Source organism: Palaemon carinicauda, chromosome 17, assembly GCF_036898095.1.
Source record: "Palaemon carinicauda isolate YSFRI2023 chromosome 17, ASM3689809v2, whole genome shotgun sequence".
Lineage (NCBI taxonomy): Eukaryota > Metazoa > Arthropoda > Malacostraca > Decapoda > Palaemonidae > Palaemon > Palaemon carinicauda.
In genome coordinates this window covers 61,081,759-61,097,024 of record NC_090741.1, presented here as the reverse complement: position 1 = coordinate 61,097,024, position 15,266 = coordinate 61,081,759, and the positions used below count along the sequence as shown (strand labels likewise).

The following is a 15,266-nucleotide window of genomic DNA, read 5'->3' as shown; positions in this document are numbered from 1 at the left end:
TCACTTTATCACTTTTGATTTTCTGTTTGCACTTATTTCACTGAACTCGAAACTTTAAGTGGTTTGTACCTGAAACACGCAATCCTATCCTTCATTAAAAGGTAGTAATTGCGAAAACAGTATTACAATGTAACAGAAAAACATAATGAAAGATAAAGAATTCAGTGGCTGGAAAAGAGACTAAACACTAGATCAAATAAACTACGTTTAAAATCTCTCACCGCATAAAGCCTGGGAACAAGAATAAAACTCTAGAAACGTTTTACCTTCTTCCCCTATAGCGACTAGGGAGAAGAGCAAAAAACGAGAACAACGTTACCCGCTTGAACGAAACGTTTATCGTCCTCTCTCTCCCTCCGTCTCTCTCTCTCTCTCTCTCTCTCTTGACTTAGAACCTGAGAGATGAGCCCAATTATATATATCGTTAAAACATATTTGTTAAAGGAAAAAAACTGAAAGGTTTCCCAAATAAAAAGTTCCTTTATTAGAATTAAAACCATTTAAGCTCAGAAAGAATGAACGAAACGCTAGAATCGGTTTACTCTTACTGCAACGTGAAACCGTGAAATACTCTCTCTCTATCGTAACGATAGAGCGCAAGTTGAACGTTCTGAACGTCAACAACTGCGGAGACTAAACAAAACGTTAGTTCAACTTTGAAAACAGTACGAGACTATCAAAGAAATTCTTTCAAAAAACATTAAAATTAAAATAGCATAAATTCTTAACAGGAAAAACGATATGACGGGCTCAATGTTAATTAACTTCGGTTCCAAGTAAGGACCGCCTACTATTAGGAAAGGTCGCATATAAACAAACATAAAAATTAATTTTTATAAGTTTATAATAAATGGAAAATTAATCGAAGAGGCCTATAAATGGCGGAGAGATATAAAATAAATCTATAACTTTGTTAAGCAAAATTACCAAAAACCTAAACACACTTCCGTCTAAGGGAAGGGTGGGTCATAAAAAGTGAAAGAGAGTCTATACTCTCTTCGACACCAACACTTCCATCTAAGGGAAGGGTCGGCCATTTAAAAGTGAAAGAGTCCATACTCTCTTCGTCACCATAATTAAATCAAATTAATTCCAAAAGCTTGCTAAGCTAATGATAAAGCTTCCTGAATAGCGAAGGCTAAACTCTAGAGCAAATACATCACCAAATCGTGAACAATAACTCCAGAATCAACAGCGTATCCAAGTAGGTCTAGCCGGTGGCACGACAGAGGAAAAATTGAGTTCTTGTTGACAAGAAGTACTTGAGTACCTGCTCACAGATGGCGCTGTTGTGTACACCCCCACCTGTATAGCGATCGCTGGCGTATCCCGACCGTAGATTTCTGTCGGGCAACAGAGTTGACAGCTACATGATCATCGGGTAAGATTAATATTGAAAAATTTATTATTTCCATTCACTTATCCTAAAAGCTGATTCACACTAGATTTTTTTTTACTTACCTGTAGGCTCCAGATTGCTTTTTTGAAAAGTATCCACTTGCTTGGGTATTTTTAGCTTCAACACATATGACTTCAAATCCAATCTGCAGGCAAAAATAAAAGAATGAAAAGGCAACCATCAATAATAAAAAAAACAAAAAAACAATAGTAATAATAACAACACCAAAAGGAAGACTAGTGCCCTTAAGTACGAGGATAATAGGTAGAAGGTTAGCCAGGGCACCAGCCACCAGTTCAGATATTACCGCTAGAGTGTTATTGGGTCCTTTGACTGACCAGACAGTACAGTACTACATTGGATCCCTCTCTCTGGTTATGGATCATTTTGTTTTTGCCTACACATACACTGAATAGTCTGGCATCTTCTTTCCATATTCTCCTCTGTCCTCAAACACATTTGCTTAAAAGGTTAATTACTGCACCATAACTGTTCAGTGGCTACTTTCCTCTTGGCAAGGTGGGGGGAGGGGGGAAGAGACTCTTTAGCTATGGTAAGCAGTTCTTATAGGAGAAGGAGACTCCAAAATCAAACCATTGTTCTCTAGTCTTGGGTAGTGCCACAGCCTCTGTACCATGGCCTTCCACTGTCTTGGATTAGAGTTCTCTTGCTTGAGGGTACACTCGGGCACGCTGTTCTATTTTATTTCTCTTCCTCTTGTTTTATTTTTTTTCAGGTTTTTATAGTTTATATAAGAAAGATCTAATTTGATGTTGGATTGTTCTTAAAATATTTGATTTTGATTGTTTATTTCCTTGTTTCCTTTCCTCACAGGGCTATTTTTCCCTGTTGGAGCCCTTGGCCTTATAGCATCATACTTTTCCAACAAAGGTTGTAGCTTAGCTGGTAATAATAATAATAATAATAATTTTATGTGATTGATTGAAAGTTTTCTGGCATCCTGACATCTAAGGTCATGAAACCCCATGAACCATGATTAGCCACTATGAGCAAAGAAAAGACGGCTGTGACATGAACAACGGAATGTGATACTTTTTTTTGTGAGGAAAGGAAATAGGGAAATTACAAGTAATTAACAATCAAAATAAAATATTTTAAGAACAGCAACAACATCAAAACAAATCTTTCACATATGAACTATAAAAACTTTAAAAAACAAGAAGAGAAACAAGACAGAATAATGTGCCCAAGTGTACCCTCAAGCAAGAGAACTCTACCTCAAGACAGTGAAAGACCATGGTACAGAGGCTATGGCACTATCCAAAACAAGAGAACAATGGTTTGATTTTGTAGTGTCCTTCTCCTAGAAGAGTTGCTTACCATAGCCAAAGAGACTCTTCTACCCTTACCAAGAGGAAAGTAGACACTGAACAATTATATTGCACTAGTTAAACCCTTAAGAAAGGAAGAATTGTTTGGTAATCTCAGTGTTGTCAGTTGTATAAGGACAGAGGAAAATTTGTAAAGAATAGGCCAGACTATTCAGAGAATGTGTAGGCAAAAGGAAAATGAGCCGTAACCAGAGAGAAGAATCCAACGTAGTACTGTCTGGCCAGTCAAAGGACCCAATAACTCTCTAGCAGTAGTTATGCAGATATATAGGTAACAATTTCAAGAATTTCTTAAAGCTTTTCTAAAGCTCCTATTTCCTACTTCAGAGAGAATGTTTTTTTTTATCCTGCATATATTCAAACAGGATTAAAGCAGAGTAACTAAATCTGCAGATTAGTTAATGAATGATAGACAAAGATTTTAAGAATTAAAAATATTAACTAAACAGTAATTATAATTACTATACTGTCGTCATTATCAGTTTCATTCAAAATGAGCAAATATTAATAGGGAATAAGGCTGAACTACCATTAACTAGGCAAAACAAGTATTCACAGAATAAAAGACCTTGTGTGTACAAAAGAAGAAGAGGAAAATAAGAAAATTACAAAATAATAATAAAGATGATTGAATCATGATACAACAGAAAGCCTAGTTGGGGATGAATAGAAGCTGAAAAAAATCTCTTGCCATAAACAGCACTCAGCAAATGATTGACAGAAATGCACCAAAAAATTTATTCCTTGTATACGTCATGTTGAGAGAATGGAAAATGGCTATCTGCTAAAGAAGGTGATGAATGCAAGAGTTGATGGGAGAAGTACAAGAGGAAGGCCAAGGTTTGGGTGGATGGATGGAGTGAAGAAAGCTCTGGGTGATAGGAGCATAGATGTGAGAGAGCCAAGAGAGCGTGCTAGAAATAGGAATGAATGGCGAGCAATTGTGATGTAGTTCCGGTAGGCCCTGCTGCTTCCTCCGGTGCCTTGGATGACCGCGGAGGTAGGAGCAGTAGGGGATTCGGCGTTATGAAGCTTCATCTGTGGTGGATAACGGGGGAGGGTGGGCTGTAGCACCCCTAGCAGTACCAGCCGAACTCAGTTGAGTCCCTTGTCAGGCTGGGAGGAACGTAGAGAGGAGAGGTCCCCTTTCTTTGTTTCATTAGTTTGATGTCAGCTACCCCCCAAAATTGGGGGAAGTGCCTTGGTATATGTATGTATGTAGCCTATACGTCATCGTGAAAATCTCTATGTGCGCTTCCATGAATTCTCTCCACTCTATCTGTCTTATACTTTTCCCCCAGAGGAGGAAGGAGTCCAACAAGTGCGCGAGTCTAAGGGTGGTGAGGCCCTTTGCGTCAATAGGCATAGGAGAAAATGATGATGATACTTAAAAGATACTATATAAACAGATCTAAGCTTTTAAAAGAAACTATAAATCAAATAATTCTTACTTGTACTTCCTTTGGTGCCTTTAATTCAATTCTAAGAGCTTGGAGATCATTATCTGTTCTGAACTGGTACATAGGGTTGTTCTTGTATGTTGCAGGATGATTAGGACACCCACCGGCATTAGCGCCACTCCACCGGCCAGTAATCTGAAATTAGCAATTGCATGAAAAAACAAAGCAGGATGAAAAAGAATATTTTCTACTACAAACAAATTGTAATTAAATTCAAAAGGGCTAAATAGAACACTTGTTACAAATTTAGTTGTATTCTGTCAAGAAATTAATAAAGGGAAATATCGTGATGCGCAGTGTATCAAACTTTCTAAATCATGTAAACTGCTTCACAGTACGCAGTTAAGCCGTAAAAACTCGTAACTCAACTACCATATCATCCAATATCAATAATAATGTATTTTGGATTACAATATTCTATGCCTGAATATCCTTTAAACTAAATAAAATTTCAAACAATATAACTATAGTATGCTAAAAATCTGATTTAGAAGAAAAAATAAATACAAAAGTATCAAAAGCAATCAGAGATTTTAGACAGGCAAAATTGTTTTAAAGGCATCCTTTCCTATCTTAGAATGCAGTGGCACTATCTTACACCGCTTGTCCCCATTGTCGAGACGTATAAACTCTCATAACAATAAGGGGAGATGAAGAACTGTCAGAGTTTGTGGTTGACACGAACTAGGTCAAGACAGAAAACAGAGAGGCCTACTAATGTCTAAGATTGATGACAGTTGAGATGTGAAAGAGTGGAAAAAGATTGGCTACAGGTAAGAACAAGTTTAAAGAATTAAATGCTTATCAGCTGGGTACGTTGGGTCTCTGTTTTCAATATCTGAGTATACTGTATAACAGTAGCACCATAAAAATTATAAACTCAAAGATGCTTCAAAGACATTTAATATCTAAAATCTTGGTAACTACCGATTCCTCTCCCTCGGATTTATTGAATTCCCCTTTGTGCTCCAGCTCAATGGCCCTAAACTTCTTGTTGGTTAGCAGTTGACAGTTGGCTATGGCTTTCCAACAACTTGACAACACCTTATTTGTCCAACTAGTTGAACTTTACTTGTCCAAGACCTTAACAAAATCCTTGCAGATGCTCTTAACAAAATGTATACTGTACTAGTGAATTTTTGGATGCATTCAAGCCATACCTTGCGAAAGACAGCATTCAGCGTATAGTACAGAGCTGTACAAAAGAAAGATGGATTCCACCCTGACTATACACTATATAGATGACTGTATTCTTCACTGAATTTCCTCCAATAGTCCTAAACCATCATGTTAGGCTCGCATTGTGATACTCAATGTTCTTCCGAGTAAGAAACAGGTAGAAGATCTTGGAAGTTGAGGTAATGACCCAACTCACAAGCTGGTGGTTGGGTTCAAACGCTTAATAATAATAATGTCAATGGTCTTAGGATAATTCCTAGCATTATTTATGAGGAGAAATCTATTTAGAAGTCCTTCTATCTGGCATACCACTCAAGAATTGGCAAAAGAGACCAACTTTGTGACTACCACAAAAGTGAATTTTGAGATTACAAAACACAGCTCCTTAACATTCTTTATGTGCCCTCAAAATCTTTGAATGACTAATATAATTGAGCATTAACTTCTGAGCTACACTGGAAAGCAATATAAGGGCAATTTATTCTTAGCAACTTCAACCATTGATGCAGTCTTCTCTTCATGTTTGACTAGCATCTTGTAGACCGCTACAACAAGAGGACCATCTTATGTTGAAGACTTGCTTGGCACTGCAACTACCAACCAAAATCCTTTGCTTCAGGACTTCCAGGAACATACCTTGTTAATACTCCTAGCTCTCTGATCTCATTAAAAATCAGATATTGGTCTGTTTCTGAATGCCCTAGTGTTAGCAATGACTTACAAAATATATCCCTTTGTAATCTAGTCAACCAATTTCTTCCTTGACTTCACTGAACAATGATGAATGCTCTGGTCTGCCCTCCTATGACAATAATGCTCCTATATGAATCAGTCTCTCCATTTCATCCATGACTGCATTTCCAATCTTGATTCATAACAATGATTAAACTCTCCTAGCTGCAAGAAAACTATCCTTTGTCTGAAAGATCATAGATACAGTTGAAAGCAAGGTCCCATTGCCTTATGAAAAAAATTTAAACCCTGCCATTTGTGGAGTTGATCCACATTTAGTCTAATTTAAGATCCCTACTTTTAAAATCTTCTTAGGCTTGACCCCTACACAAAACTTACTTGTACTCAGCTTGGAAGGCATTCATGTTTATTATATTTCACATGCTTGATTACAGTCGCAGAGAACGTAAACTACTACAATAATCCAATTGCAATTATTTAGAATCTAACTGGAGATTTACAACACAAGAAACAAAAATTCTTTGGAGATGGCTTACCAGTAACAAGGTGCTAGAAATCCTCCAGTGATATCAAAAGATGACCATATTACAACATGGTATCTTTACTATTTAAAGTCAATATTGAAAAAGATGCTATTTATTTCCTAATTTATTTCATTGGCTCAATTTTCTAGAGGAACAAAGGGTCCAAAATATGCCATAGCACAATATTTTATCTTATTCTTTATTGCTCTTGAGCTTTTCCTTCTTGAATGAAAGCACAATTGCAAGTAGTTTCATTGAATAGATAAAGGTGTATGAAGGAAAAAATTAAGATTGCATCTAAAAAGCAGATTTCCTTATATTACCATACTGCTTGCTTGTGTTTGTAGTAATTCTTAATTCTTTAATGCAGTTGAGCTTTTCCTTCTAGAATGAAAGCACACGAATCACAAGTAGTTTCATTGAATAGATAGAGACAAATGAAGAAAAAAATTAAGGTTGTATCTGAAAAGCAGATTTCCTTATGTTACCATACCTCTTGCTTGTGTTTGCAGTAATTCTTTATTTTGTGGAGACTGAAGGGACATGTTGAATACACTCGCAAAGAATAGTGAATGGAAAGATGTTTTTCATACTGAGACACAACGAGAGTGAATTTGTGCGTGCCAGCCTCGGTCAGTACCATCTTACACAGATAATGAGGGCTGTTAATACGAACACCATCAATATATGGCGCTGGGTCAACTGAAATTAAACATAAGACAATATTCATCAATGAAATTCTGTGTTATTTAAGTAGATTTGAAGTTATCTTATTTGAAAGCAATGCTGGTTACATACTTGGAGACTTTTGAGCCAAGTGAATCTACATCAACAATTACTAACAATTTTAGAGATGCAAGGGAATGAAAGGTACCTTCACATATGGTACTGTATACAGTAAAGAAAATCTAATTAAAAAGATTTTGACACTTTCAACAGTATGCATGAAATCTTCAAATACCTGTGTTGAAAAAATATCTTTGGATAAAAAGATGAGTTACATAAACAAAATGTTAAAAATGTTCCTTTAAAATGAAATTGGTCAAGTGGCGAGTGGCGCACATGTGATACCCATCCTGATAATATCACGCGAGTACACCATTATATAAACTAGTGGAGCACTCAGTAGAACTCAGACCTCTGCCACAGCTTATTTCTCAACCCTTTGCTTGACCTTGTCCTTTGACCTCAACATGCATTAATTGGTGTGGATTTTCATACACTGAAATATGAGCCAAGTTTGAAGACTGTGACAACTGAAATTTAATAATTTCCAGCTTTTTACATAACAATTAATCCCTGCAAATATCATTACTCTATGATCAAAATTGTGGCCAGGAAGCTGTTCACAAACACACAAACATACAAATTACAAACACACCAACCGGGGCGAAAACATAATCTCCTTCTAACTTCGTTGTCGGAGGTAATGATATTTACAATTAGATAATATAATTTACTTTAGTTGGAACTTACTGGATACTAGAGAAAACAGCTTTGAATTTCTATAAAAATAAAGGCTTATAAAATAGTCAATTGCAGTAGTTCTTTACATACAGTACTTCCTAATGATCTGATTTCCATGAATGTATCCATTCATACCGTATACGTATTACAATTGCTTTGAAAAAAATTCTAATAATAAAATTTATCATTTAAACATTTATATAGTATTAATAAAACAGGAGATTTTTAGCACCCTGTGAAGTAGGGGATGATGAATCGAGAAGTATTCAATTAAAAGCTCATGATAGAGACGACTGCCGAAATCTAACCGAGGCCCTTTGCGTCAATAGGCGTAGGAGGAGATGATGAAATATTTATATAAGCAAAATAATTTGTCTGAGCAGTTTAGATTTATACCCAACAATGGAGATCATCTAAATAGCAGAAAAATCATCAGTCTTGTAAAGAGTTTTCCTAACATGTAAACAATACGAAGCCAGGTTAAAGATATCACTGGATAAGCTATGCTAAACATCAAGTATCATTATTTGTTTTACATTGAATACCAATACATAAAACAACTTTAAGTTAAATACCTAATATATAAATCAATTTATGTTAAATACCATATATAGAAGTAAGAAAAATTGAACCTTACATATCCAGTAAAATAATAAGAGCAACCTAAAGTTAACTCACCACATAACCAGAAATAGTTTCTCTTACTTTTATCATGACACAATTTTTCTGGTAAATGAATAACCAACTACGCCAGTGAAGTTCTTCTTCCAAACAACCTTACATTTGGCTTATAGAGTGATTGAATCTCAAACATATTCCATGCTAAGAAATTATCAAAATCATTCAAGTACATTTGATTACTGTATTATAAATTAAACCTTTTTCTATGCTTCATAAAAGAGGCACCTGGCAAGCATCTGTCCCTAGTAATGCTTTTATTAACTCTCTAGTGGTAGCAGCTTCTACATTACATTAAATTTATACAAACAAATCAAATTATTGTTGTAGGAGAAATGAGTATGTAATCTTTTGCTCTTGTATGTCAAATGCATTTCTGAATGTAATCGACTCTTGTCTGGCAGGAGTTCCTATACAGCAAGTGCCACTATCAATTAGTATAGCTAAGTCCACAGACAAAGTCAGAAGAGGGGATAATGAATCTGACCAAGCTCCTGACCCGTTCTTCTATCTCAGATTCCGATTGCAACTGGCAAGAATCTAGGTTTCACGAACTGAATGTTTTGGTATATTAACTGAAAGTTTCGATATAGAAGAGTCTTAGACCATATGAGACATCTAATTTTTAAGGACAAAGGGAATAAAGCAAAAGAATCAAAGCAGAGATGGAATAATTTGATTCTCTAGTGCTCTGAAAAATATCACAAACGTTATTAACGGTTGGTGAATTATTACGAGTGTACTTTATCCCTCAACCAACCTTATCAAAGGAATAAAAAACATTTAAATTCATATAACTAGAAAACTGTTTCATGAAAACAATTCGCCATGATTTAAGCCTATCAGTCTCATTCTTAACATATTACTACTTGCTAGCTATCTGAACTCGTTTTTTTTTAAATGACTATCATTAACTCTGGAAAATACGAACTTATTTTGCCAGATTTTCATACAACTGACACATTCCTCACACCTCATCTCATTGCTGACCACAAAAAAGGAATGCAGTTACCTATATCCTATTAAAGTCTATTAACTAAACAGTTGGAATATACACATATTTCAAACCAAAGGAAGACATGCTTCCTTATCTCCCTCAAAAGCTAAACAAAATACTGGTACAGTATTTCTTATTTACAAAATTATAAGTTGAGCTGAAGACGATGGTATGATAACCGCGCTAGTGACAGGTGCTAAAAGTTCTACCAGTGGTTAGCGTTTGTCCAAATAGATGGTGCTTGTAGACAAAGGGGCAGCATCACTTGGGGGGATATAGGGCAGGTATAGAGATCTTTTCTTTTATATTAAAAGGTTAGGAAGCAGTCGCTTCAATGCAGTTACTCCAACGATTATAAGATAAGATTGGTTGAAATGATAATGTCATCTCCATCGATACAAGGGTAAATTGATTTTGTTAAAATCCCCACTAGATTAACCCTTTGAGTGCCATTAGATGTATTCTAAGTCCAGATATTTCTACACACTTCAGCGCCATTAGACGTATTTTACGTCCAGTTACTACCAGCTTTTTGCTCTCTTTCTTTTATTATTTATATGTATGAAGATTTTTCAAAATATGCAAAATTATACATCAAAGGAAAAATGTATTCAATTATACATTAAAAGTAGTTGGCCCTCAAAGAGTTAAATAAATTTCTACTATATCCTCACCAATTATTGCTCATTACACTTGAGTCATTACTTACATGGATAAAACACTTTCTTGCCGCCAGTCTTATATACAAGAAGTGTGATATATTCTTTGTTGTTTCTAAAGTCTTCTATTTCCGTGATGTGCCGAGTAAGAAGTACCCAAACAGCAGCGCCACCGGTTGACTGTACTTCCAAAGAGTACTGAGGGTTTTCACCAATGTTGTACAAGTCTCGTACTGGACCTGCTCCAGCTGACCAAGTTCTACGAAAAGTTTCAAAGTTCAATTATTATTATTCAGGTCTTTCTTAGGATCATAACAACTTTAACTCTTTCACTGCCATTGGTAACTTGAGTCAAAATTCAAAAACAAAGGAAACTTTCTTTTAAAATCCCTAAACTACAGAAAAGATTTTGATGAGAACTTTCCGATCAGTATAAGCAAGCTAAGGTTTGTGTGATCTTGAAAGATTTTGCTACATCAAAAGTTCAACACTGTCAGTGAAAGGGTTAGACTACTATGGACCTTGCACAAAGTACAGTGTTTCTCTTTAAATGAAAAGTAGAACTTGAACTATGGACAGTTTTGGGGGGGATGGTCTTTAAAGAATGGATTAACAGTAATAAAGACAAAATGATTCAGAAGTGGGATAAAGCTAAATTGCAAAGAATGCATTCAGAAACCCACATGATATCTACTACACAGGATTATTACTTCAAAATATATTTCATTTTTTAGTTTAGATTAAATCATTTCTCCTTTTAGACAATTAAATTTATATTTTACATGGTTTAACTGTTCCCTAATGTTTGGTTTATGAGAATCTGACACATCTAAAAATAAATATTGAAGTATACGGCCTTATCCGTGATTCTCTTTGGAACCCATTTCAGGAGTTTATACAAAAAATTAAAGCAGGTGTGATACATGTTCCAATCTAACTACATCATCCTTGTCTAAAAGTTTTCTTAGCACTAGTGAGATCTCGTAAATAAACAACCACAAGTTTTCTGTGTCTGGGATCAATATCTGAATGTCTCAGAAACTTGTATTACAAAAAGAATGCACAACTTCTTCCTCGACTCCATAATCATTATTATAATTTCTACTACAGTATCATTATCATCAATATCCTAAATAGTTGAACTACGCCAATGGGTCATATTTTTAGTCGCATAGGGTTCCCCCAAAGGTTATCTTTTTTGAGTGAAGTAAAACTAATAAGGTAAATTTAAAGAAAATTTCAAATAAACATGGTAGACTACATAGTGTCACACAATGTGCACCATTTTTACCTTCACGGTATATAAAGAATGATCCTAGTACTACAGTATTTGTTTTCAACCTCAATGAATGTTATCTTAGCTTTAGTAATATTAAAAGCTAGGCAGTTTGAACATACATCTTTTTCAGACTATAATTTTCATTGCAAATAGTATACTCAAATGAAGGGAAGCAACAATTGAATTTTGGGTTTACAGTTTCAGGTCTTTCCTCAACAACTAATTATTCTGTAATCTTTTCAAAATAATAACAAACAAGTACAGTAGGCATAATTTACGTATGATTCATAACATAATGCTTTTCCTATTTCACTTATCATCATGAACATTTTTACACCAGGTTTTCCCTTTAAAAGGTTAGATATGTATCCAATTTTCTCTACTCCTAATTTTGATGTAGTACTGTAATTCGTAATAATTTTTTTTTTTCAATTTGCTTTCTATTTCGTTGTTTCCACTACTGTTCTCTTTATTCAGGTTGCTGAAATCCTTTTGAGGTTGTTTATGTGAGTGAGAGTCCCGGTACGGCACTTACTTTTGTGACTTTTATATTATGGCGAATGTGTAAAAGAGAAAACTCTATGGCCCTCTTTTAATTACTGAAATTTTGAGATCAACTGGAGATAACTGATTTTTGATATGTATAGATTTTTGTGTAATTATTGGGTAATGAACCTGGCAAAATTTCAGGTGGAGAAAAAGATTTGCTACTTCAAACATGGTCAGTGTTTCAAAAGATAGAAAGTAATCTATCCATTTATCTTGTACAGTATAAAACATTTCCATTAGCAGGATACGCGATATGAAGCTCAGGAATATTGAGTTTTCATTTACAGTGATATCAGGGTAGTATTGTACGATATTGTTGATCAAAAACTTGAGCCTCCCTGCAAAATCATTAGTGTGTTATGAAAAGAAAAAATTTGGGTTGTTATAGCTCGCTGTACTTTTACATAGCATTAAGTAATATTAAAGTTCTGTACAGTATAAAGATTTTGTTAGGTAACTAATTGATGTTACTCTTGCTCGGTAAATTGTTTAAAATGAATGTAAGTGATTGTAAATGAGTGTTTAATTAGTCTGATCATTTAAGAGTATGAAACTAGCATTTTATTTTGTTCCCTCAAGTCAAATAGATAAACCCCTATCCTGTCTCCCTGAATTCTCAATTGGCCTTTTCAATCACTTCCTAATACATTATCATGAAAAATACTTACTCATGAGTACAATATGTGTAAGAAAACAGTGACAGGTTCCAGTTCATGTAAATGACATCATAAAAATGACACAGGCTGTCATAATCAATCCAGAAGACACCATTGTCGAAGGTCTGAGCACTTTTGGGATCATAGTTCAGTAGCTTGCACAACTCAGGAGTCCAATGTTCATTGTCCATTTCAGAGTAGTTGCCTTTCCATCGTAGATGAGACCAAGGATTTTTCAGCATTAGTAACCGTTTACCCTACAATTGAAGAACTTATGAGGAATGTACTAGGAAAAATCTAGTTTGCTGCACGGTTATATTTGGAAACTAATTTGCATGAAAATCTTAACAAGTCTCCATAATTTGGAAAATATATTTTATCAATTTGCATTTGAATCCTTTATAAAACTTTAAAAATACAAACGATCTTCTGACATCTTGTTCTCACCCAAAACTTTACAGCAACAGTATATTGGATTTCATAACTGTAAATACTATCATAACATTTGCAAAGAATAAAGTAGAACTATCTCTTACTAAATGTACTGTAATTCTTAAAATCTTCTTACTTCATTTTCAAAGTACTGCACAGTACAGTATTTCCAATACAGCACAAAATTACGATAATATCACTACTCTCATAAAATACATGAACTCATAAACCTTAAAAAACAGTCTGAATGATTCCATACATAAAACCATATGATTCATTAGAAATATAAAGTTCCTCTTAAATATTATCATAGTTTTGTTTTGCGTAATAAATTACTGAAAACCCCTTTGGTAGGCTACCTATAGTACTTCTAATGGTTTTTTCCATGCAACCCCCTTGAGACCATTAATGGAAATTACATTAGATACCATTTAGAGGAAAGCAATTATGCCAATATCATGTATATGGCAGTAGCAAACTACTGACATTTTCAATTCAGGAGAACCCAAAACTTTCCCTTTGCCTACACACGCATCAAATAATCTGGCCTATTCTTTACACATTTTCCTGTCCTCATACTGAGAATACCAAACAATTTTTCTTCAGCCAAGGGGTTTCTGCACTGTAATTGTTCAATGGACACTTCCCTCTTGCTAAGGGAAGAAGAGACTCTTTAGCTGTGGTAAGCAGCTCTTCTAGAAGAAAGGCACTCCAAAATCAAACCATTGTTCTCTAGTCTTGGGTAGTGTCATAACCTCTGTAACATGGTCTTCCACTATCTTGGGTTAGAGTTCTCTTGCTTGAGGGTACACTTGGGCACACTATTCTATCTTATTTCTCTTCCTCTTGTTTTGTTAAAGTTTATATCGGAGATCATTATTTTAATATTGTTACTGTTCTTAAAATATTCTATTTTTCCTTATTTCCTTTCCTCACTGGGCTATTTTCACTGTTAGAGCCACTGGGCTTATGGCATCCTGCTTTTCCTACTAGGGTTATAGCTTAGCAAGTAATAATAAAAGTAATAATAATAATAATAATAATTATGAGATAAGTCAATTTCATTATCATCATCACAAATGGTTTTTACATCAGATTTCCCTTTTACGAGTTGGATGTAAAATTAACGTTTTCCACTTATTGTCTTGTGCTGCATTAACCTTAATTCCTATGAAGTCTAGGTCTACAATTCCCTCACTCTTTCACGAATGCCTGCACTTTCATGCAAGTCTTCATCCTTCTACTTACACTTCAACTACTTTTCTGACCAACTGATCCTCTTCCCTTCTCATGATAGATTTAAATCATCTGAGTCTTTAATATCTAACTCTTATTTTCCAGCCTCTAGAAGTCACATCTATCAGTCAATTGATCATTTTATAAAGATCTTTCTGCTGTACTCCACCTATGAATCCAGAAATTCAAACACTTGGGGCAAGAGTTGTTCATGGTTTGATCAATAGGAACAGATCAATAGGAACAAAGAGTTTTTAGCTCCAAGAACAGCATAAAACCTCAGCTCTTAAATGTAAACTGACTAAGTGAAGTATCTTCTTTCTATAAGGAAAATCACAAAATAAACACCACATCACCTAGATTATCAATATTTTCTAAATACTATAGTTTCCCATAATAGAGGGTATCTTTAAAGATATGATAAAATGTTTCCGCGAATATCTCACTTAAACTGCTAAAAACTTTCACAAAACTAGCATCTTTATATGCCTACACAGAACATTGATCGGCAGTGGGTCATAATCTCATACTTACACTGTCATTCATGACCTTAAATACACTCTCTCAATTGACAGATATCAACCCTTTCAGTTCTAACCCCTTACCAAAAAATTTAAATTTCTTTTATGTGGTACTTCACTCAACTCAGCAAAAAAATTATTAGACCTCGGAGATTAGAAATTTTTTCGTTACATAGCTAAATTAA

At 34.8% G+C, this 15,266-nt stretch overlaps 2 protein-coding genes and 1 pseudogene across 2 annotated transcripts in view; 2 read left to right on the top strand and 1 right to left on the bottom strand.

The window, feature by feature from the left end:
- LOC137656812 (mitochondrial thiamine pyrophosphate carrier-like) overlaps positions 1-15,266 on the top strand; it is a 615,169-nt gene that overhangs the window by 155,435 nt on the left and 444,468 nt on the right.
- Positions 1-15,266, top strand: part of LOC137656101 (uncharacterized) — a 505,345-nt pseudogene that overhangs the window by 92,098 nt on the left and 397,981 nt on the right.
- LOC137656809 (calpain-7-like) overlaps positions 1-15,266 on the bottom strand; it is a 95,910-nt gene that overhangs the window by 14,591 nt on the left and 66,053 nt on the right. Inside the window, exons 7-11 of the mRNA XM_068391120.1 lie at positions 12,905-13,149; positions 10,459-10,667; positions 7,101-7,309; positions 4,203-4,346; positions 1,462-1,544 (exon numbers count right to left, since the gene is read on the bottom strand). Coding sequence (XP_068247221.1) covers positions 1,462-1,544; positions 4,203-4,346; positions 7,101-7,309; positions 10,459-10,667; positions 12,905-13,149 — 890 coding nt within the window. The remainder of the gene's footprint in view (positions 1-1,461; positions 1,545-4,202; positions 4,347-7,100; positions 7,310-10,458; positions 10,668-12,904; positions 13,150-15,266) is intronic.